The sequence below is a fragment of the Anguilla anguilla genome, chromosome 1 (genome assembly GCF_013347855.1).
Source record: "Anguilla anguilla isolate fAngAng1 chromosome 1, fAngAng1.pri, whole genome shotgun sequence".
Classification (NCBI taxonomy): Eukaryota; Metazoa; Chordata; class Actinopteri; order Anguilliformes; family Anguillidae; genus Anguilla; species Anguilla anguilla.
In genome coordinates this window covers 44,896,366-44,918,181 of record NC_049201.1, presented here as the reverse complement: position 1 = coordinate 44,918,181, position 21,816 = coordinate 44,896,366, and the positions used below count along the sequence as shown (strand labels likewise).

Genomic DNA, 21,816 nt, shown 5'->3' with positions numbered 1-21,816 from the left:
GTCCATTTCTCCCAGCAAAAAATTGAGCCTAAACAGCGACGTGTGTTCTCACAGTCCCTGATAGCTCTGCCAAAGTTCACTGTCCGATGTTATCCGCATTGTCGAAGCATTGCCAGTGAACGTTAAGCAGTCTAAACTGGACAAGGGCTATAAATTCTTTTTTGAGAAGTTTATATTCGGTTATGAAGGTAAGTATAACGTTAGCTCTGGTTCACCAGAAAGCTAAATAGCTAGCTTGCTAACCACATCAAGTTAGCCGATTAAAGAGATGTTGCACTTCGACATAACATAAATTCTTTTCTGGAGGTGACTCCATTGTGTTTTCGTAGCGTGAAGCAACATCTGCTGTCCGTTAACAGCGTCTCTGTTCCTCTCGGTTGTCCCGAAAATGAATGACAACTGTGAGGAAAAGCGATTCTGTTAACGTTGACGGTCAGCAGGGGAGGCAAATGCTATGTAAGTACAATGTGTTAGGCTCCACAAAATTACTTATGTTATTATACCGAAGTGAAATATCTCTGAACTAAGTTTTGTACTACCGTTACTATTTTGTGACATGCTGTTTGTGCTGTACTTGTTCTAATAAAGATTTATATTGCTTGTCAGATCGCCTGTGTAATGGTGTTCAGTTCACTACCGAGCTGTTTGTTTTCATCGCTAATAAAAACTACCCACACATTTTTAAATCAGCTGATATATCTTAAGTAGGCTTGTCGCGATGTCCGTCAATACATTTTGTAATTACAATTAACAACTAAAATAAACGTGCATCTGCAGTTTCAACATTGAATATCCAAATATGTGCTTGCTAACAAGCTAGCTGTCTAAAATGTAATTTGCTAATCATAACATAACATATAGCTCGCTAACTGATTTTATGACATTCCAAGTTCCAGCGCACGCCAAACTACGGAGGAAGAGGTCTGCATGCTATTTCGCCGAGGCTCTCAACCAAGCGAACGTTTCCCTGCTCCTGTTTACAACCTGAGGCGCTTCTCCAAAGCGCGCAAAGAGTACAGATGAGCTGCTTAAACTCTGAATAACTCGCGATGTCGGTGTTTGAGGTGCTTGGCTAAGTTAGCTAGCTAGATGCGTTTCCTCTTTCAGTTTAAAATGAGCAATGACAGTGTTTCCAAACGTGTTTTTGACAATGTTGTCTTGATTATATAACCAAGGGCAAAGTATTCACACACATGAATTATTATTTTTTGTTTCTCAAAGAGTGGTAGAGCCTATGTTTGGTGGAACTGTCATGGCAGGCGCACTGCCGCTAGCCATCTTTCCCGAATATATAAATTCAATTCTGAATATATAAGTACAATTCCTGAATATATAAATTCAATTCTGAATATATAAGTACAATTCCTGAATATATAAATTCAATTCTGAATATATAAGTACAATTCCTGAATATATAAATTCAATTCCCGAATATATAAATTCAATTCTGAATATATAAGTACAATTCCTGAATATATAAATTCAATTCCCGAATATATAAATTCAATTCTGAATATATAAATACAATTTCTGAATATATAAATTCAATTCCCGAATATATAAGTACAATTCCTCAATATATAAATACAATTTTTGAATATATAAATTCAATTCTGAATATATAAGTACAATTCCTGAATATATAAATTCAATTCTGAATATATAAGTACAATTCCTGAATATATAAATTCAATTCTGAATATATAAGTACAATTCCTGAATATATAAATTCTATTCTGAATATATAAGTACAATTCCTGAATATATAAATTCAATTCTCGAATATATAAATTCAATTCTGAATATATAAGTACAATTCCTGAATATATAAATTCAATTCCCGAATATATAAATTCAATTCTGAATACATAAATACAATTTCTGAATATATAAATTCAATTCCCGAATATATAAGTACAATTCCTCAATATATAAATACAATTTCTGAATATATAAATTCAATTCTGAATATATAAGTACAATTCCTGAATATATAAATTCAATTCTGAATATATAAGTACAATTCCTGAATATATAAATTCAATTCCCAAATATATAAATTCAATTCTGAATATATTGTACTTATATATTCAGAATTGAATTTATATATTCAGGAATTGTACTTATATATTCAGAATTGAATTTATATATTCGGGAAAGATGGCTAGCGGCAGTGCGCCTGCCATGACAGTTCCACCAAACATAGGCTCTACCACTCTTTGAGAAACAAAAAATAATAATTCATGTGTGTGAATACTTTGCCCTTGGTTATATAATCAAGACAACATTGTCAAAAACACGTTTGGAAACACTGTCATTGCTCATTTTAAACTGAAAGAGGAAACGCATCTAGCTAGCTAACTTAGCCAAGCACCTCAAACACCGACATCGCGAGTTATTCAGAGTTTAAGCAGCTCATCTGTACTCTTTGCGCGCTTTGGAGAAGCGCCTCAGGTTGTAAACAGGAGCAGGGAAACGTTCGCTTGGTTGAGAGCCTCGGCGAAATAGCATGCAGACCTCTTCCTCCGTAGTTTGGCGTGCGCTGGAACTTGGAATGTCATAAAATCAGTTAGCGAGCTATATGTTATGTTATGATTAGCAAATTACATTTTAGACAGCTAGCTTGTTAGCAAGCACATATTTGGATATTCAATGTTGAAACTGCAGATGCACGTTTATTTTAGTTGTTAATTGTAATTACAAAATGTATTGACGGACATCGCGACAAGCCTACTTAAGATATATCAGCTGATTTAAAAATGTGTGGGTAGTTTTTATTAGCGATGAAAACAAACAGCTCGGTAGTGAACTGAACACCATTACACAGGCGATCTGACAAGCAATATAAATCTTTATTAGAACAAGTACAGCACAAACAGCATGTCACAAAATAGTAACGGTAGTACAAAACTTAGTTCAGAGATATTTCACTTCGGTATAATAACATAAGTAATTTTGTGGAGCCTAACACATTGTACTTACATAGCATGTGCCTCCCCTGCTGACCGTCAACGTTAACAGAATCCCTTTTCCTCACAGTTGTCAGGCTCCCTATTCATTCATTTTCGGGACAACCGAGAGGAACAGAGACGCTGTTAACGGACAGCAGATGTTGCTTCACGCTACGAAAACACAATGGAGTCGCCTCCAGAAAAGAATTTATGTTATGTCGAAGTGCAACATCTCTTTAATCGGCTAACTTGATGTGGTTAGCAAGCTAGCTATTTAGCTTTCTGGTGAACCAGAGCTAACGTTATACTTACCTTCATAACCGAATATAAACTTCTCAAAAAAGAATTTATAGCCCTTGTCCAGTTTAGACCGCTTAACGTTCACTGGCAATGCTTCGACAATGCGGATAACATCGGACAGTGAACTTTGGCAGAGCTATCAGGGACTGAGAGAACACACGTCGCTGTTTAGGCTCAATTTTTCGCTGTCAGAAATGGACTTGCGTCCGTAGCAACGGTAACCGGAAACAATGTTGCATTATGGGATACGTCGCTTTCCGTGTTGCGTCACATTTCTCGAGTTTTGCATGCTGCTAGCGGCTGCTAGTGCGAGCTAATATTACCCGAGGAAAGGTCATGGGGGAACGGTAGCGTTGCTGCAACAACAACGTGGGTACCATGTCTAAGACAGGCAGATGATTACTTGGACGGACTGATTGCATATACCTAATACTTTCAAAACCTTGGCTAGCTAACGGTAGCTCAATGTCACTTGACAACACTATCGAGTTAGGTGCCTTACGTTGTTCCGCTTAAAATCTTCATACAGCCAGCAAAATAATAGGCATGAGCCCGGTTTCAGGACAGGGCACACCAACAGCCCTCCCGGACACACCTAACACGAATCTCTCGATCAAGGCCAATCTTCAGCGCCTCTTCAGCCATGTCAGATATGAGAATTTAGCAGCAGGACTGAGCGGCGGAGTCGTGTCTACTTTGGTCTTGCACCCCCTGGATCTAGTCAAAATCAGGTTTGCAGGTGAGTGTCGCCACTGTATCTTAAATAACTGACGATAATTAGCTGGATAGCCAGTTACGAATAGCTTACGATTTGACTTATCAGCGTGGTGTTGCTTCGTTCTTACATCATATTATGCCTAGTTATGCAGTTTTAGCTATCGATAGAGAATTGATAATATCCTTATGAATGGTAATTTGACATATATTGGCTTTGTTTGCCACCCTCACAAAAAATGACATGGTGAACGAGATTGGCAGAATCTCGTTAATGTGAAACTTGTTCTTTAAACCGGTCGATTTAATTAATGCTAATGAATTAACTCATGCTGTGTGATCTTGACGGTTGTGTAGTGAAGTGTACCTCGTTTTTGTACGCAGTAAGTGATGGGCTGGAGTTAAGGCCCAAATACAATGGAATACTCCACTGTATGAAGAGCGTTTGGCAGCTGGAGGGAGTTCGGGGACTCTATCAAGGAGTGACACCCAACATGTGGGGAGCTGGAGCCTCGTGGGGACTCTACTTTTTCTTGTGCGTATGCCAAAGTAAAATTACCTGCATTTTTTTCACGTACCTGCATTTTTCATATAAAATATTTGTTACAGTCACGTGGCTATGATTGAAAATACATTTTCTGTTAAATTCCAAAATTACAGTTTGTCTGTATGGGTGTGGCTATTTAGTTTGTCGGTTACATTATCCGGGATGTTTCAACGTTATTGTCCGCTGAAATCAAGCTTTGGAAACAATTTATTACAGACATAACTTGTATAAAGCATAGCAGGAAAGTATTGTACAGTTTATGTTGCTTCTCGTGTTGGTTGGCTTCCTGTTTGCAGCTACAATGCAATCAAGTCATACATCCAGGAAATTCGTCAGGCTGAACTGAGCGCAACAGAACACCTGGTGTCTGCAGCACAGGCAGGTTAGTATTGCCCCAGACTGTCTGGAAGGCGACAGTGCTCGTGTTCGTTTATCTTACGTCAAGGATGGGCAGAATTATAAAGGTTATCCAGGTTTCTTTCGGATTTGACTTCCAAGTCCACCGTTGAGCAAGTATATAGGTTGTGTAAAAGAAAATAATTGTGCGCAATAAACTTTTTTTTTGGCATTAGCTTTGTGTGCAGAGCAAGTGTTAAACAAATGGTTCCACAATCAGGGTCATGACCTAAAATGGAATCACTTCACTAGTGCACATGGTCATTAGGAAGGTAAAATCATGTCCTTGTAACATGCTGTATCACATCAAAGTAATTGGGATACTGTGTGAATGGCTTCATTCATTCCTCATTAAGGCTTAAAATAAAAATGACGTGATGCACATTATTTTGCTGTTACGTTAGTAGCTTCTACTCAGTGCCCTGGAGCCGTTTTTACTAGGAACATGACTTTCTCAAACGTCTATGCGCTGGAAATAATTTCCATTCCTGCTGGTAATAGCTAGGACATGTGAATTCTCTGACATCAGTATTGGGTTACTTTGGGTAAAAAATTCTGCTTGAAGCAATAAGCACAAAAGCTTCACCATTGTTGACGCAAGCATGGTCTCATGGCTGAGAAGCTGGCAGTGATGACCATAAAACCTATTTGCGTATTGGCTTTGAACTCCTGTCATGAGTTATGATCTCCATTTGTCCCCTTGAGCAAAGAGGATTACTCCAGTACAGTTTTCAGGGCTGCAAAATGGTCAAGGACTCCATTTTAAAAATGCAGATACTAATTGCAGTAGCAAATACAATATTATAATCACTCTCTGGTTCAATATGACAATATTTTTGTTTTCCACTTGACAGAAATAACGATTCTGTATCCCATTCCTTGACAAAATTGTTTGACAATTGACATCTCATCCTGAATGGTCAAATTTACACAATGTTTAGTTTGTAATGGAAGTTTGTAACTTTAGTGAGAACTCGGGTAGTTTGGGGAAACTGGTCTCTGGCTTCTGGTTGAAGACCCTTACCTGTCCTCTCTGTGTTCAGGTATGATGACGCTTTGCCTAACGAACCCCATCTGGGTCACAAAGACCCGTCTTGTCCTGCAATACAATGCTGAGCCATCTCAGAAGCAGTACAAAGGAATGCTGGATTGTCTTGTAAAAATATACCGGCATGAGGGTATACCAGGGTTGTACCGGGTAAGGCTTGGTTTAACACTTTGATAAAAATGTGCTATTGTGCTATTTGTATTGGTGGCCTATGCCGTTTCGCCCCCTCTGGGCGTAGTATGACAATGTCTCATGAGTTTCGCTTTGCAGTTTACCACAAGGGGGGGCTAGTACTCCATGGAAATAGCACAATATAGGCTACTTGGGATCCTTGTTCCTACTTCCTACATTTTTTTTGACTAATTATGTCAGTAATTCTGGAAGGTCAGGCCTGTATTTTTCTTAATTCAACGGTTAGTAACCGAGCAACATGCATCTAAAAAATTATAGGGATCTAAAGAGTTTGTACAAAATTATGTAAATGCAATTGAATTAAAATTTTTGAATTATGTGAGGGTCTGATGGATTTTGACATCCTTTGGTGCATATATGTACTATTAAAATAGTGCTGTGTCCTGCAGGGTTTTGTGCCTGGTCTATTTGGCACATCCCATGGTGCACTGCAATTCATGGCCTATGAGGAACTGAAGAGAGAGTACAACAAATACAGGAAGAAAGCATCAGATGCACAACTGGTGAGTAAAAACTACAGACCTTTAAAAAACAATTTCTTTGAAATAGTACATATTTATTATAGTGTCAATAAGTGATAAGGTTGTTATTTTAAAGACTTGGCCAACAACATGAACGACACCCCATTTAGAATTGATCCTGCAATTTACTTGCTTGTATTATATATATTACCAAAGTGTCATAAACTACTGTACTTGCACATTATGTGTAAACAAGGGGATTGTTTTATATCTGTTGAGATATTTTACTATTATAAGAACTACAATTGCATGAAGGATGATGTAAGGAAGACGTATGAGAATTCAATTATGCTCTATATTGTTTTAATTAAGTTTCTCCACAGATGGGGAAACCATGTTAAATGTCACTTTCCAGAACTAACCACAGTTAGGTATAGAGGGTCCTGGAAGGGCTTCTGGGAGATGTCTAAGCACATGACTCACAATATCCTTTCCTCTCTTCCCACAGAACCCATTGGAATATATTACCATGGCAGCTTTTTCCAAAATATTTGCAGTTGCTACGACCTACCCATACCAGGTGGTCCGTGCTCGCTTGCAGGACCAGCACAACAAGTACAACGGGGCCACAGACGTGATTAAGAGGACGTGGAGGTAGGCCGAGAGCCTCCCGCACAGTTTACACACACAGCGGGAATAAACACAGATACCCACGAGCAAATAGCCTGAAACCCGTTAGCCCGCACTGTGGTGCCTATGTCCTGAGAGCTCATCGAAGGCAGTGGCCAGCATAAAAAGCAGTGGGATTTCAATGCAGTTAGTGTGCACAGTCCTGGTGTAGGGCTCTCCTCTAGCTTAGGATGGTAAAATTTCTTTCTTGAAAGTAAATGTTAAAACTTTCCTGAAATCTGTGAATTTTTTGGCTCAGCCGAGTTTGAAGTTCACCTCTGCAGAGAAGCATTTTTAGCGGGATTAGTTGCAAAGCCCCTTTATCCCTATGATGCGAGTTTTAAAATAGTATTCAACCCCATCAATGCCATGATGTGCCTGTGTGTGTTAAGTACAGTTCCCATAAACCATGACATTCACAACTTACCAACAGCACGTTACCATGCTGAGTGTGTGGTTTCTCAATTTCAGGTCCATAAAGCCTGTTGTAACTGAATATGTGACATTAGTGCAAACATTTTTAAATATGCCACATACTTCTTATTTGCCACAAATTGCTCTAGAGCTAATAGGTTACAACTGTACACAAAGGGATACACTGTTAGCAGTGCAGGGTGATGCTTCACAGACTAGTCTCTGTCTTTTGCGGGCAATTTATGCAAACTGGATACTTGAGCTACCTCATACATTTAAATCTCTGCCAGTGAATGTGGGGTGTTCTGGAAGGACGTGTCACGAAACAGATCACATTTATTTACACGTACTGTATATTTCAGAATTTAGAGGAGAGGACCCTCTTACCTGGAGCTCACAAATAAAATGTATATTATACAATACATATATTATATTGTATATTATATGTAGGATTTTATTTTAGGCTAGGTTTCATTTTGTTCAATTATATTTCACAGCAGTTACCACTAAAATGCGATAACCTTGACTGTTGGATTTCATTAACATAGCAGTATAAACACTGCAATGTCATCTTATCGTGATCCTACAGACTGAATTCTAAATAGATAAGAACAGTGTTTTATGCCCTTTCTTTTATGTGATGTCAAGGGATGCCATGTTTGGGGTGAATATTGATTCGTTTGGACTGAGGTGTATTTATGGGTGCTCCCCCTCCGCTGTTTCCACAGAAACGAGGGGGCCGTCGGTTTCTACAAAGGAATGGTGCCCAACCTGCTCAGAGTCACGCCTGCATGCTGCATTACCTTCGTGGTCTACGAGAAGGTTTCCTACTTCCTGCTCGGCAAACACAAGTGAGCCAGACACGGGAACCAAAGGCAGAGCTGGAACCAGTCGGGCAGGGCCAAACTGCATTGGCGATGGCCAAAAGTGACCTCACTCGTGCCTCTGAAATGAGGCTCACGATTGTAATTTTCCGAGCATGCGGTGGTATTGAACATCATTGGCCCTAAAGGCTCAATATTTTTACGTTCAGAAAGTAGTCTACGGGTAAAGCATCCTGTCTCATCTGTGTGGTGCGTGGACATACAGAAAAGCATCAATTCCCCAAATATCACCAACCACCACCAGAGAACATATTTAAACGTTTGCATATTTAAGCCTAATTATGATTAAATGTAATACAGGCAAAACTACTTCCACACTAGTGCAGTACTGTTGCGCTCACCGTAATCCGTTAATTCTTTATGCATTGGTGTGACCCACAATTTGAAGACGGAAAGTTTAAACTATAAACTTTTATAGTACAATTTTGGTTCATTTTTAACAACACGTTGGCCTCCAATTCAAAGAATGAAATGGACTGCCCCACTGAAACGATGCAAGACAGAAGGTTCTGGATGCCTTAAGGAAAATAACGCACAGTTAGACAGAATGCCTTTGACTCAGGGCAGTGGAAATTGTATGTATGCGATTGTATGTACTGTATGCGTCAGGGTTTTTTTTATTGTTTTTATTTAACTTATTGGCTTTAATACTTAGTGGAATGTTTTACGTATTGCTGACAAATCTGTCCAGTGTGAAAGCTTGTTGTCATGACCACAGAAGACTGAGCCGTCTCAAATTTTCTGCAAGGTTATTTTTTTGCTCAGCTTAAGTTCAAAGACATTGCTTTTAAATGTGTTTCATGTGAAAAATAATAATAATGTGGCTTCTGTTTCTGCACACAACATGGTTTTGCAATATTTGTCTGCATTAAAAATCCAGAGAAATGTTATTTTGTCAAATGAATATAGTTTGTCTCTAAAAGGCACAATACAAACTTACCAAAGCTTATAACTTAATTTAGTAATATTAAGCCTTACTACAGCTTAATATTACTGGACCCCTTTTGGTTAAGTACCTTGCTCAAATCAGCAGTACACCTGGAAATCTACCTGGCAAGCCCTGTTCCTTAACCATTAGTACAGTACTACACTGCTGCCCATTCATCCTTACTTTTAACAAGAAATGAAATCATTTTGCATTCTGGAATTATGAAACTGAACCGTACATATTTATCCCACAGAGCTGTGGTGGCTATAGCCTTCCCATATGATAATGTTCTGATATTTTACCTTAAGCAGAACCACTAAGTGCATTAAATGTAGAAGCTAGTGGTCAGATCAGATTAAGTTTGTTAATGCTAGCTAGCTAACTGGAATGTCTACATACATCTGAAAACCAAAAATCAGATTTGGATGGAAAAACTATCCAGCATCCTCACAGGAGTCCGGATTGGAGATGACATGAACAAACGTCATGATATTTGTTTGCGATAAAATGATGTAATTGCCTTGTATCGCTGATTTGAGCTTGTGATGACTTGAATTAATTGCTTTTTGGACGATAGCTAATGTTAATGGTGAGCTAGTCTAGTGATACACAAAACGTGTTTCTACTGGCAACTGCACAAACCAGAAAAGTGTACACTAAACCAACAAACCAAACTCATTTGCCCGAAATAAGGTGGATAGAATTTATATCTGGGATATAAGTCAAATATGGTCATTGTTTAAGGAGTGGTGCATTTATGACCGTTGGACTTTAGTTGACCTTATAAATTACTTCCGTTGAGCGATAATTTTAACTGTGCTATTTATTTTTGTAAACTTGATCATGTAGCGGTTATTTTGACTCACAATACCAACTACACTGGTTTTAAAGAAGGCATTTTTGGCCATTTCCATTTCGGGCATTTTTGTATTTTCAACACAGTTTTCAATGCTATTGTCAGTACATACTCAACACAACTTAGGAGATAGCTGTGCACAAACATTATTATTCGTAAACATATCTGTTTTGACAGTACATTACAATTCCTATATATAGGTCCCTGGGTCATAACCACACTGATTTTGATGTGTAATAACAGCCTGTGAATGAATGCAAAATACAAGATATTCAGCATAAGCATTTAAATAAAGCAACAGAATGTTCTTACTGACATTTTCCACAGTGAAAAAAGCAGACTTACCTGTTGATAGCACTGTGTCCCCGTATTCTCAGTTGTAAATATGATTGATTACAGGTCAAAATGGCTGCCATTGCACATAAGCACACTTTAATTACTGGCCCCGGTTCCCTATGTGAAACATCTACCATTGTGCGCCAAGATGGAACAAAATGATGTTCCAGTTGGAGCAGTTCCTGGATTGCTGTTGTGAACAAATCTCAGGAAAGCTGCCACAGGCTTGGAGAAAAATTGAATGGGAAAAAGCCCTGCTTGGAACCAAGGCCAGGATTACATATTTGTGTTCTACTGTGCTTTCTGTGTATCCCCAGACTCCAGACAACTGGCTACATCCCGTGTCAAAATGCTTTCTATTTTCAAAATGGCTGCGCACAACAGGAGGTAGCACATAGCATTCCTTGTTGAGGGTTATGGGAGGTGAAGTCAGTAACTACAAGTTGCTCAGGGTGCTTTATGATGCCTGGACTTCAACTCCCAGTAGACCCTCTATTAAATAGCATGTGCTGCCTTGCCATCAGTAGCAACATAACAGGTGTCTAAGAAAAGCCAATTGCATACAATTCCTTAGAGCCGTGTATTAACATAGCCAAACCCAAGCATAAGCAAGTGTTTAAATTGTTTACAATTGTTAAGTGTTTACAAATGACACGTAGCAAAACAAGTATAAAAACCGTAAGTGATGCAAACAATGCTGAGCAATTTCATTAAAAACAGCTAATTTAACTAAACACCTTGATTATGCAGAATACTAAAATAAAACAAGATTTCCTCAATCATATTGGTAAAATAATCGAGAATGAAGAGCCGCAGAGCTAACAGCGGTTTTCCAGCCGAGGTAGAACCGACAGCCCCTAGATTTTGTCAAAATAATGCTAATGCTAACAAATGCCCTACCTTTGCCAAGCAGGTGGTCAGATTAAAAGTACAGATTCAATTCTGCCCTAAAGTATCACCCAAGATTGCTAAAGATTGTTTCCAAGATGATGTTCACAGAGGGCCAGTATTTCCGCCAGCGGTGAACGTTGTGATTTGACAGCCTGGGTCAAAATGGCTGATGGGAGGACACCTGAGTTGCAGGGGGAGAGGGGCTGAGGCTCATTTGGGAAGCTCCTCGATAATGACCCTGGACACGGAGTTCCAGCCCGTGGACGCATCACCCCGTGGGTAGTCAGCACAGGTACCGACCCAAATGGCCACGTCCACCAGTCCAGCATGGATCCCCTCGCATAGCCCTTCCACTGGAACAAAGAGAAGAGGAACGGGTCAATGTCCTGCTAAAACACATTCCCCGACCCCACCCCCCAAAACACTGCTTGAGACCAGGCCCGAGAGGGTAGTGTATAGCTATATGTGATGACAAACTTCCAGGAAGTTTTTAAAAAATTGAAGCAGCAACGTTCCACAGCAGTAAAGTTGCTTGCTGTCTGCCCAAACCACTCTGCACACAGAAATACTTCAGAGTTCTCTATAATTACAACTTTGCCCAATCAGTTCTCGGCATTTGCCATTGGATGCATGCAAATTACCCCTGACTATGACAAAGAATACAGTAATCCAGAATGATTACCCTGCGCTGTTGAAATCTCTATTCTGCTCTACAAAATATGTGCTCTAAAAACTTGGCAGAGCCAATTTCCCCTAGGTCACAGTAGATAATGACAACCTGGACTCAAGCGAGCCATGCCTAGCTACAGGGCTCAGAACTCCCCGCGGGGCTGCTGACCTGCGGAGGTGCGGTGGATGTTGATGGTGGAGTTGAACTCGGGGCTGCCCTGGTCCAGGTAGATGATGGACTCGATGGGGAGGGGCCCCGTGCACTCGGCCCCGTTGAAGGTGAAGTACCAGCGCTGGCAGCAGGCCGTCTTGCACTTGAGCCTGAGGGAGCCGCTGAAGAGCACCCGCAGGGCGCTGTCCGAGCGCAGCTTGGTGAAGGTGCATTCCTGGGGGGGTAGAGGCTCGTCAGAGCACCACTGATCCAAAACACACCTCAGGATGAGCTTTGGGCTCGTATTCATAGGCTAAGCCCTGGTGAATTTTCAGGTGCTAACTACCCTTCCACACCCTGCATTCTAATGTCTGAAACATCTAGCCTTGGTATCAGATGAGTGCCAGTCAGTGAGTTAGGAAGCACATAGCAAATCTTCACTATAAGACCTTATATGGTGGAACGGTCAAAAGTACAGGAAGTGACATCATACAACACAAATGAACAGCTTGTGAGAATCCAAAAGATGCATTGCTGGTACAGATCTACAGATATATAGAATATTTTAAAACAGGTTAGATTAATGAAAGTCTTTTTCCAAGTTGGAATGTTAACAAAAAATATCTATGTAATTTTTCAGATTTTTTAATGTTTTCGAGGAGGATCCATGTTGTATCCAGTCTGATATAGTTGGAGCGTTTTCTGCTTTGCGTGAGCTTACCGCAATTTTCCCCAGGTCAATTCCGTAGTTGAGAGAGTTCCAGGCGCACTGCTTGTAATTCGACCTCCAAGGTTCCTCGAAGATCTCCCTCATGCATTCGCCCTTCTCCCCCTTCAGGCCATCCCGCCCCGGGATGCCCGGCGTGCCCGGGATGCCGTTCGCACCCGGGTTCCCCTCGCGGCCCGGGGTGCCGGCGGGACCCTGTAGGCATTCGCTGTACTGGAAACGGGAGAAGGAGATGAGAAACAGTTGAGCAGGTAACGCCAAACCACGGCCAGAACGGGCCGCCCCAGCCCACAGCCCCTGTGCAGCAGAGCATCAGAGGGAAATGGCTGCCGTGTGTTTAACTGGAAACCGGGAAAGGAATTCAAAGATATCCTGGCTCGGGTTCTTCCTTGGGTCTTGGGTGCCATATTATCACGCTGGGGACGATGTCATTCTCAGTCAGGTGTATTCTAAACCGTACTGCGCAGATCCGTCTCATTTCCTGTATAGCTGGGAGTCCCAACAAGGGAAACAGATTTGGGTCAAGGCGATATGCGTGAAGCTTGAGGATGAGAAAACGTCATTGTGGCTTTCCTGAGTGTCCCTGTGTGAACTGTTAGGATGTGGTTCATTAAAGCTGGTTTGAACTGGTTTTGACAGTTGTAAACACATTGGACTCCTGAAAGTGCAGACATCTGGCGATTGAGTTTAAGAAATGCTCAGATGCATGTTTTTAAATGCATATTTCAATAATCACTTAATCAAATTTTTCAAGATGGTGGGGCATAAACTAACACTCATGGAAGCCCCCTCGCCAATTCTGGGAAACCTAGCTGTTGGAAAAACATTTTAAAATGCTAAGAACAACATGCACAGAAGGATGTGAAATATATGCACATTCTTTTTGTCACCACCGACCTCCATAACAAAGAAAACAAGCGCATTTCTCACAAAACACATTATTCCATAAGCAACTTTGTCCAAGTAGTATAAGTATGACACCACCACAGATTGAATTAAATGAACTGAGCTACATGAACGAAATATTTTGATTGATAATGTTACTTTTTTCCAACAGAGAAGATACAAAGATCCAGGCTTGTATGGAGCTCTTTGTTAAGAACATGCCTGAGTCAGCCCCAGTCTGTGGTCAGGGTTCAGGACATGACATTATGATTCACAATCTGCTACATCACTGTTTACACAGATGTTGGGAAACAAAGTCAGTCTGGCTCTTACTCAGGCTTGAGTAAGAGCCAGTCGAAAAATCCCCAGTACCACACAAATGAGATAAATCACTAAATATAATATATCACATAGCATGTGAACTTTATTAATACCATAATTTTACCATTTGTAAACTCTATTACTTGCACCCCTAAAGATCGATTTACCACTTAAATCTAAAAACAAGGTATTAGGCTAACACATGGAATTCTGTGGGTTGTTCATGCAATGGTGGTTCTAGACTCCCCTAAAAGCATTCTGTATTGCACTATACAGTGCCACTGGTCTTCTGAATTCTTCTGCAATGGACTTAAATAGCCATCTGCACAAATGACAGAAGGGAAATTCTGCCTCCCTGGAAGGCAGGCAAATGTGGCTAGAAAACTGTCAGGAGGCAAAGGATTCAGTTCTCATTTGAATCAGAAGTAATGGAAACTTACATAGGACCAAGTCCATTACATCAACCTGTGCCAATGTATCCATATGTAAAAACCATTCACTGCATACCGACTATTCATGCCTCATCTTGAAAATGACTACATTGCAGGCAGGGAGCTCAGATGTCACATAAAAAAATGCTATTACAGAGTTGGGACTTCAGCGGTCGAGACGAAAACGTGATCCAGCAGAGCGAGGAGGCTGCTTTCGCCGTTGGGTTGCCATGGAAATGCCTCACCTGAAACTCTTCCAGGGCGGTAATGACGGTTCAATCAGCGCATTCCCAGACTGGAGACTGGGCGTGGAGACGAAGAGCGCAGTTGAGCAAAAGTGGCATTTAACTAAAAGCACAAATGCAGCGATGTGAAAGTGGAAGGAGTGGAAAGCACTCTCCAGTGCATTTTAGTTCTAACAATAGAAAACGTTCTGAATGAAATTTGTTTTGTAAATGACAGACTGGTTTTTACAATCAGGCTCTTTAAATCACAGGTAGGCAACCCTGGACCCAGAGAATTGCAGCTCCCCTTGTAATATGTTTCAAACACCCGCTCATCTCTTAAAATGGTTTGATTATGGTTTCTAGTGTAACTTAGGAAACAAAATACAGTATAGTGATTGGTGGTTGAGATGTACTGTAGCGAATATGTGCACGTATATTTGTGGCTTTCTAGGATTAGGGTCCTGACCAAACACCTCTGAGTTTAATCAGATAGACCTCACTGGTTTGTGTGCCATGACATCTGCCTGTGTACTGACAAGAGGGAAAAAGAGCCTGGGGCACCAAAACAGTGAATGTTTTAAAAACGTAAACGAGGCTGAACTAAACAACCAGTGGCAGACAGTTACAGGTATGGCAACTGAGCGCAATGCTGTTGCCAATTACATACACTACATGGCCAAAGGTACGTGGACACCTGACATCCATCATCTCATCCAAAATGATGGGCATTAATATGGAGTCGGTCCACTCTTTGCTGCTATAACAATCTCCACTCTTCTGGGAAGGCTTAACACTAGATGCCGGAACATTACTGTATGGATTTGCTTCCATTCAGCCAGAAGAGCATTAGTGAGGTCGGCCACTGTTTGGGCAATTAGGCCTGGCTTGCAGTTGGCTTTCCAACTGATCCTAAAGGTGTTGGATTGGGTTGAGGTCAAGGTTCTGTGCAGGGCAGACAGGTCCTTCCACACACCATTCCCAACAAAACCATTTCTATACGGACCTTGTTGTGTGCCTGGGCGCATTGTCAAGGAAACAGGAAAAGGCCTTCCCCAAATAGTTAGGGAAGCACAGAATCATATAGAATGTGAATGTACTGTATGCTGTAGCATTAAGAATTGCCTTCATTGGAACTAACATATGAACAACAGCCCCAGACCAGGTATACAGCTGTGTTGTGGCACAGTGTAGCTGTTGCATAATGCATGTATATAAATAAACATTTCTCTTTGAAACAGAGAATCGCTAAAATAGTAATCAAACTATAATTGTATTTAATCCTGTGAGCATTTGCTTCTAATAGCAGGGGGATTTACAGTAGACATTCTTGCACATACCGGTGCATGTGCATACTCTTCATGGACTGTTACAACAAAAGAAATGCCACAAAGAACAGCCTGGGAAGAATCAACAACTGCCTTATCTTAGGCTAACAACTAACAACAAGTGTTCATTTTTTCTCCACAAACTGTTTGGAGTCAACTTTGTGAAGAGAGGTTTGTGAAGTCTAAATGTTAGTGAAGAAAACAATAAACCACTGACATGTATTTCTATGTCAAGACAAAGACAAGGATACATTTAAGGCAAATATTGATTTAACCCAAGCCACTGTGTGATGGCACAATCTCATTGGGTAGCATTGTTTTCTGTGCTTACATGTCTCTAAGTCTAGATGTTTTTAGAAATCTATTTTGAAATGGAGGCTATTTCGAGGAGCAGATACACATAAGTATCAGTTGGGTTTCTTCATTGAACTCTGTGTCCACATACTGCAGAAACACAGTCCAGCTCAGCAGCTGGCATTTGTTTTTGCATTGCAATGAGAAGCATTTCTTTGCAAGAGTACTATTTTATTCTACCAGTCTGATACACCCATCATAGGTCTCATAGGTCACTTCAAACAATCGCAGCCACATCAAGACTAAAAAAAGCTTTTGGCACAAATCTGAGTGACCGAGAAATCTTATTTTTATTTTGGCACATGGACCACACATGACCCAGAAGCCACACAGCACCCAGCTCCAAGTATGCTGTGAGTAAAAAAAAAACATCTAACAGGGAAAATGTTGGATACAATGTTGGAACAATATGCAATGCCGATATTAAATATAGTTTAATGTCCAGTTTATCAACTTTATTTTTGATTCCAGGAAAAAAAGATGCATCTTCATTATAAAAAAAGACTACAATAAATACAAAAAAGATTACTCTCTGAGTAATCTGGTAGAACCAGCTGGGATCTGTTTTCGCCGAGAACTTTACGCAATGAAAGGAGCCGCTGTCTTTTCAACAGCAGACAGCTGTGGTTTCTATTAACTTCACCCTACCAACTGACACAAAGGCCCTGCACTTCAAAGTGCTGCATAATCATTCACAAAGCATGCACCCACCACCTCCCCCACCCTCAACCTTAACTCATATCACACTATAATCTGCACACACATGCTCACACATACACACAAGCACACACGTATGCGCGCACGCACGCACGCACGCACGTACGCACACACACACTCACACACAGTTAGATTTCTGTAGTTCAATGATACCACAAAGGGCTATCATTGAAAAATGACCAATCCAGCTTGCGCGGTTACTGTTACTGAAGTCAAGCAAGGGTAGAAGCAAGCTCAATGGAACTGTACTGGGCAGAGTTCCAGAAGTCAGCTTGGCAGGGATACAAGACACACAGCATCACATCTGTGTAGCTGGAGAGGCATTCTGGGATTGGTGAGATCAAAATATTACCACGTTTACACGAGTGGACTGGGCGTCTGTGGGGTGTCTGGTGCAGTTCTGCTTGTCAGTGTCCCTCCCAGTGCACTAGAAGGTGACAAATGATGTCCATTAAAACAGGTACCAATTTAGTTTCTAATACTGACACCCTGATTATTGGAATCTGGTGTTTCATCCTATCATCCTATAGTTGGGCCCCATTATGGCTCAGTCCTGTATTTAAAATATGGGGCATGCCCCCGCCAAGGCGTAACTTGTTTAAAATATAAGCATGTACTTAGTGCCTCTCCCTTGCATGGAATCAGTATTACGTGTTGTGCACTTTTTTCTTGCGAATGACAAAAATCAATGAAACAGGCTGCTCTCACTTACTGTCGAGAGACCAGTCTTGTGGTTAACCTGAGTTGCATCTCTACCATACCAACTAACCATAAGGCAATGCCAACACGCCCAAATCTTGTTCCAGTCCGAGACTTACTGTAAATTCTATCTTGACTCAGTAATGCAAACCCATCACGAACTAGCCTACTTTCCAGAGATGTCGAGACTTGTGGCAGATAGTGAATTTATAAAGTACAGACACTGACTCCCCCCAGTGACTCAAGGGCACAAAAACCATAGCTGCAAGCTGCAGCTGGTGCAAACCATTTTTAAAACTCAGGTTTCTGGAAATTCAACCATGCAACGAATTCCACCTACACGTAACTAACAAGAAAAGAAACAGAAAACAAAAACTCGGTGACTGTATCGAACATCACAAAACGGAATATGACTCACTAAATGAATTCCGATATATGATATAGGCCTTGTTACAGAATACATTTTCGGTAAATCAACACAGAACATTGAGAAAATAGATAAATGTACCTTAATAGCATACTCTGATGGAAATGACAATGAACGTAAATAAAAATGGGAAAAAAATCAGTTAATTTAAAGTAAATTTATGCAATGTATTGTATCTTATAAATTCAACAATCGGTCAGTATAATGTAACTCAAAGTGATGTAACAAAATGAAGTGTAAAACTGTCTAATCTTACTCTTTCGACATATTCAGCATCCCTCTGGCGTAGACCCCGCTGTTTCAGTTTCTCCGTTCCACAGAAAGATATGATGAACACAATGAAGAGGACCAGGCGAACTGGTAGGGATACCATATTACAAAATACAACTTTCAATACCGAGTAACCTAACAGTCCACAGTGCTTCTTTTCAGAAGATGTTTTATGTGGCTGTGCGCGGTGTAGGTAGACGAAGAGCGCACAGTCCTCTCCTGTAGGGCTACAGAAGCGTAGACTATAGACTCTAGTTGCGAGCACCCCCCCCCCCCCCCCTCCCCCTCCCCCACCCCTTCCCAAATACCCCCTGGGATTTTCGGAATTTGTGTACCCGCACTCTCGAATCTACTGACGGTTTTAATTTGAACAAATCCGCTCTAGCTTTGGATTGGTCAAAAGTTCGGAAGATTTCACAACTGAAAAGTACCTTCTTCCACATAAATTTTTAAAAGACTTTCAATAACTGAAGCGACTTATCTGGAATCATTCTGGTGTTATTTTTTTTTACATAAATTAGCTTCAACCGCCTTTAAACAAGGCGTCGTTTGTTCCTTAGAGCTTAGGGAGGATATTTTGACAGTTGTATGTTTCATTTAATCTCAGAAATATTAAAGCACAGTGAAGTCGTTGTCACTCCGATGAAGGGCTGCTAACACCGGTAGACTAACGACACAGAGCTGCGACGATTTTACGGATCTCTGGTTTTGATGCATGGACGCGCGCTTCAGGAAAAACTAATATTACCATTCTCCAGGCAGACTACTGGGGATGTTTGTATGCCCATGTTCTGAAAACAGAATTTTAGTCAAAAATTTAATTAAAAAAAAATATTATTACACAACCGACCTTTCCGACTGAAGGAGAATTGGTTATTTTCCTTCAGGGCAGAACTCTTGTAAATCAGTATCGGCAGGAAAAGGAAGAATGGTAAGAAGAAGAAAAAATCACAAAATCCCATAAATTTTGGGCTTTATTGTGTGGACGTGTGAAGTCGTTTGAGAATTCTGTCTGTTGACCTGAGGTCAGAAGGTACACAAATTAATGTTTTTAAGGGCTGAGAGTCTGTTGTCATTGTGGTTATTTCTGTGGGAAACCCTGAAAAGTGCCAAATTATCAGTGTTGTATTAGTACGGGGCATGCTGCCCCACCAATCCATAACTTGGCAGGATGGCATAGCTACCTGCCATCCCAATCTGCCATCCCGACTGGGGTAAGTCTGTGGTCTATATTTGGTGCCAGTGGGTGATTTTTTTAGGAATACTTTCTCAATAATATTATACATCTTAACAACTGTATGTATTCTAATTGTATTTTCTAATATTGCAGAGCAGAAGTCAGGATGCCAAGAGTCTATAATACAAAGACAAAGGAGTTTCAAATATCTGAAGGATGTCCAAAGTGCAGCACAGGAAGTGGAGAGAGGGAAATGAATTCAAGCTGTCACAGCGGAGGAAAAGAGACTGTATGACTCATCAAAAAGATTCATTGATAAAAAAGGAGAGAGAAGAAACAAAGACTGACAATGTAGCAGAGACTCACAAAGACGGGGGAAATGTAGTCTGAATTTGCAGAACATGCAGTATCAAAAAGCTGTCTGACCAGTAGCGTAGGCTGACTGATCCCATTAAATGCAGTGAGCAGATGGGTTGACAAAAATCCCAGAGAGCTGTTCTTTACTGGAAGAAATTGATTTATCGACAAGAACACATTCTCACAATAAAGACAGGACTATACTGTAGATTTCCATGACTCTAATCTACCTTTATTAGGGTAGGATCTTGTATATTTAGAGGGTGCATCTTCTGGTGTGCAACAGCTTTCAATAAGCACAATGTGGGAGGTCAGGTCCAGTGCAGTCTCACTCTACGGATATAGACTGTGGGTATAAGCCCGCCAATGGCCGACTATTTCAGTCGGAATTCTCCTCCCCTTCCGCTATCTGCCTGTTACTGTTTTCAAGGGCACCGTCGCTGCATCCTGGGCTTAACGCTGCCCAAGACGATTGCGATTGGTTTAAAGAAATACAAACAAGCCAAAGCGTTTTTTTCCCCTATACCAGAATGATAATGGGTTGAGCCAGACCTTTCTCCAGCGCTGGCACAGTGCTGAAACCAAGTGTGGAGGTCTGGCTATGCGAGACTAGGTCCAGTGAGACTGGTAGGCTGAGAAATGTCTTACTCTATATTTAAAGTAGTCATAGCTGAGAGGTTTATGTTAATCATATTTTATCTTTTGACTCCATCTCAATTAATTTCAGTCAAGATTTATAATATTTATAATACGGATGAAACATGAATGGCATCTGCAGTCATGAGAGCAAAGTGTGGCTGAAATGTGTAAGAAGGAAGACGGGACAGTAAGACCTGTGAAAGGCTGAAGCTAGCCATACTTGTTTGTGCTGTACATGCTATGGGGAATGCAAATGTATATCTTCTCACATGTCAGAAATCATAACCACTTCATCAGATATTCGTCCATTGTTAGTGTCTTCAGAAAGCCTGGTCAGACTAATGACAATTACCAAATGCTGTAAAAGTAATCAATACTGCTGGTCCTGTATAAACACTAGGCACATGCAAGTTCCTCTGGAAATTATACAGCACATATATTTCTAGTGAACATAAGTTTATCGCCAAAGACTGCTGAAAGATCAAATCGAAAAAAGATGGTCAAGACAAGTATTTGCAAACATCTCAGATGCAACTGAGATGGACCTAGAGAGCTCACAAAGAGAAGGAACAGAAGAAATCTAAACAAAGCCAGAAGCAATGTGCAAATAATAGTCAAAAGAACCACAACAAGAAAAACCATTAAAGAGGAAGGACAGATTCTGACAGCAAAGATGTGGTTAATGATACCTCAGAAAATGCAGAGCAGATGAGGCAAGTGATGAAGATTACCTGACACTGGATTTCAATGAGTTTGTTAGTCAACTTTGCCCGAAAAACACGAAACTACCACAAGATTGGTTTACCTGGGAATATTGATGGGGATGATAAAATCTCATTTCAGTTTCAGTGCT

At 40.7% G+C, this 21,816-nt stretch overlaps 2 protein-coding genes across 4 annotated transcripts; one reads left to right on the top strand and one right to left on the bottom strand.

Annotated features, from left to right (window-relative positions):
- The first annotated feature begins 3,508 nt into the window (after positions 1-3,508).
- On the top strand, positions 3,509-9,015 carry LOC118225955 (mitochondrial folate transporter/carrier-like). Its single transcript, XM_035415115.1, has 7 exons — positions 3,509-3,990; positions 4,350-4,500; positions 4,809-4,894; positions 5,952-6,106; positions 6,538-6,651; positions 7,118-7,263; positions 8,421-9,015. The coding sequence occupies exons 1-7, from the start codon at positions 3,798-3,800 to the stop codon at positions 8,545-8,547; spliced, it is 972 nt and encodes a 323-aa protein (XP_035271006.1). The 5' UTR covers positions 3,509-3,797; the 3' UTR covers positions 8,548-9,015.
- Positions 9,016-10,490: 1,475 nt separating this feature from the next.
- cthrc1a (collagen triple helix repeat containing 1a) lies at positions 10,491-19,044 on the bottom strand. 3 transcript variants are annotated; one of them, XM_035415127.1, is made up of 5 exons: positions 18,777-19,044; positions 17,747-17,821; positions 13,129-13,347; positions 12,426-12,642; positions 10,491-11,940 (listed from the first exon to the last, which is right to left on the bottom strand). In XM_035415127.1, the coding sequence occupies exons 1-5, from the start codon at positions 18,891-18,893 to the stop codon at positions 11,798-11,800; spliced, it is 771 nt and encodes a 256-aa protein (XP_035271018.1). In that variant the 5' UTR covers positions 18,894-19,044; the 3' UTR covers positions 10,491-11,797. The 3 variants fall into 3 exon arrangements, with proteins under 3 accessions (XP_035271018.1, XP_035271026.1, XP_035271035.1); XM_035415135.1 differs by having other exon boundaries at positions 17,750-17,821; XM_035415144.1 differs by lacking the exon at positions 17,747-17,821.
- Between the last annotated feature and the right edge of the window lie 2,772 nt (positions 19,045-21,816).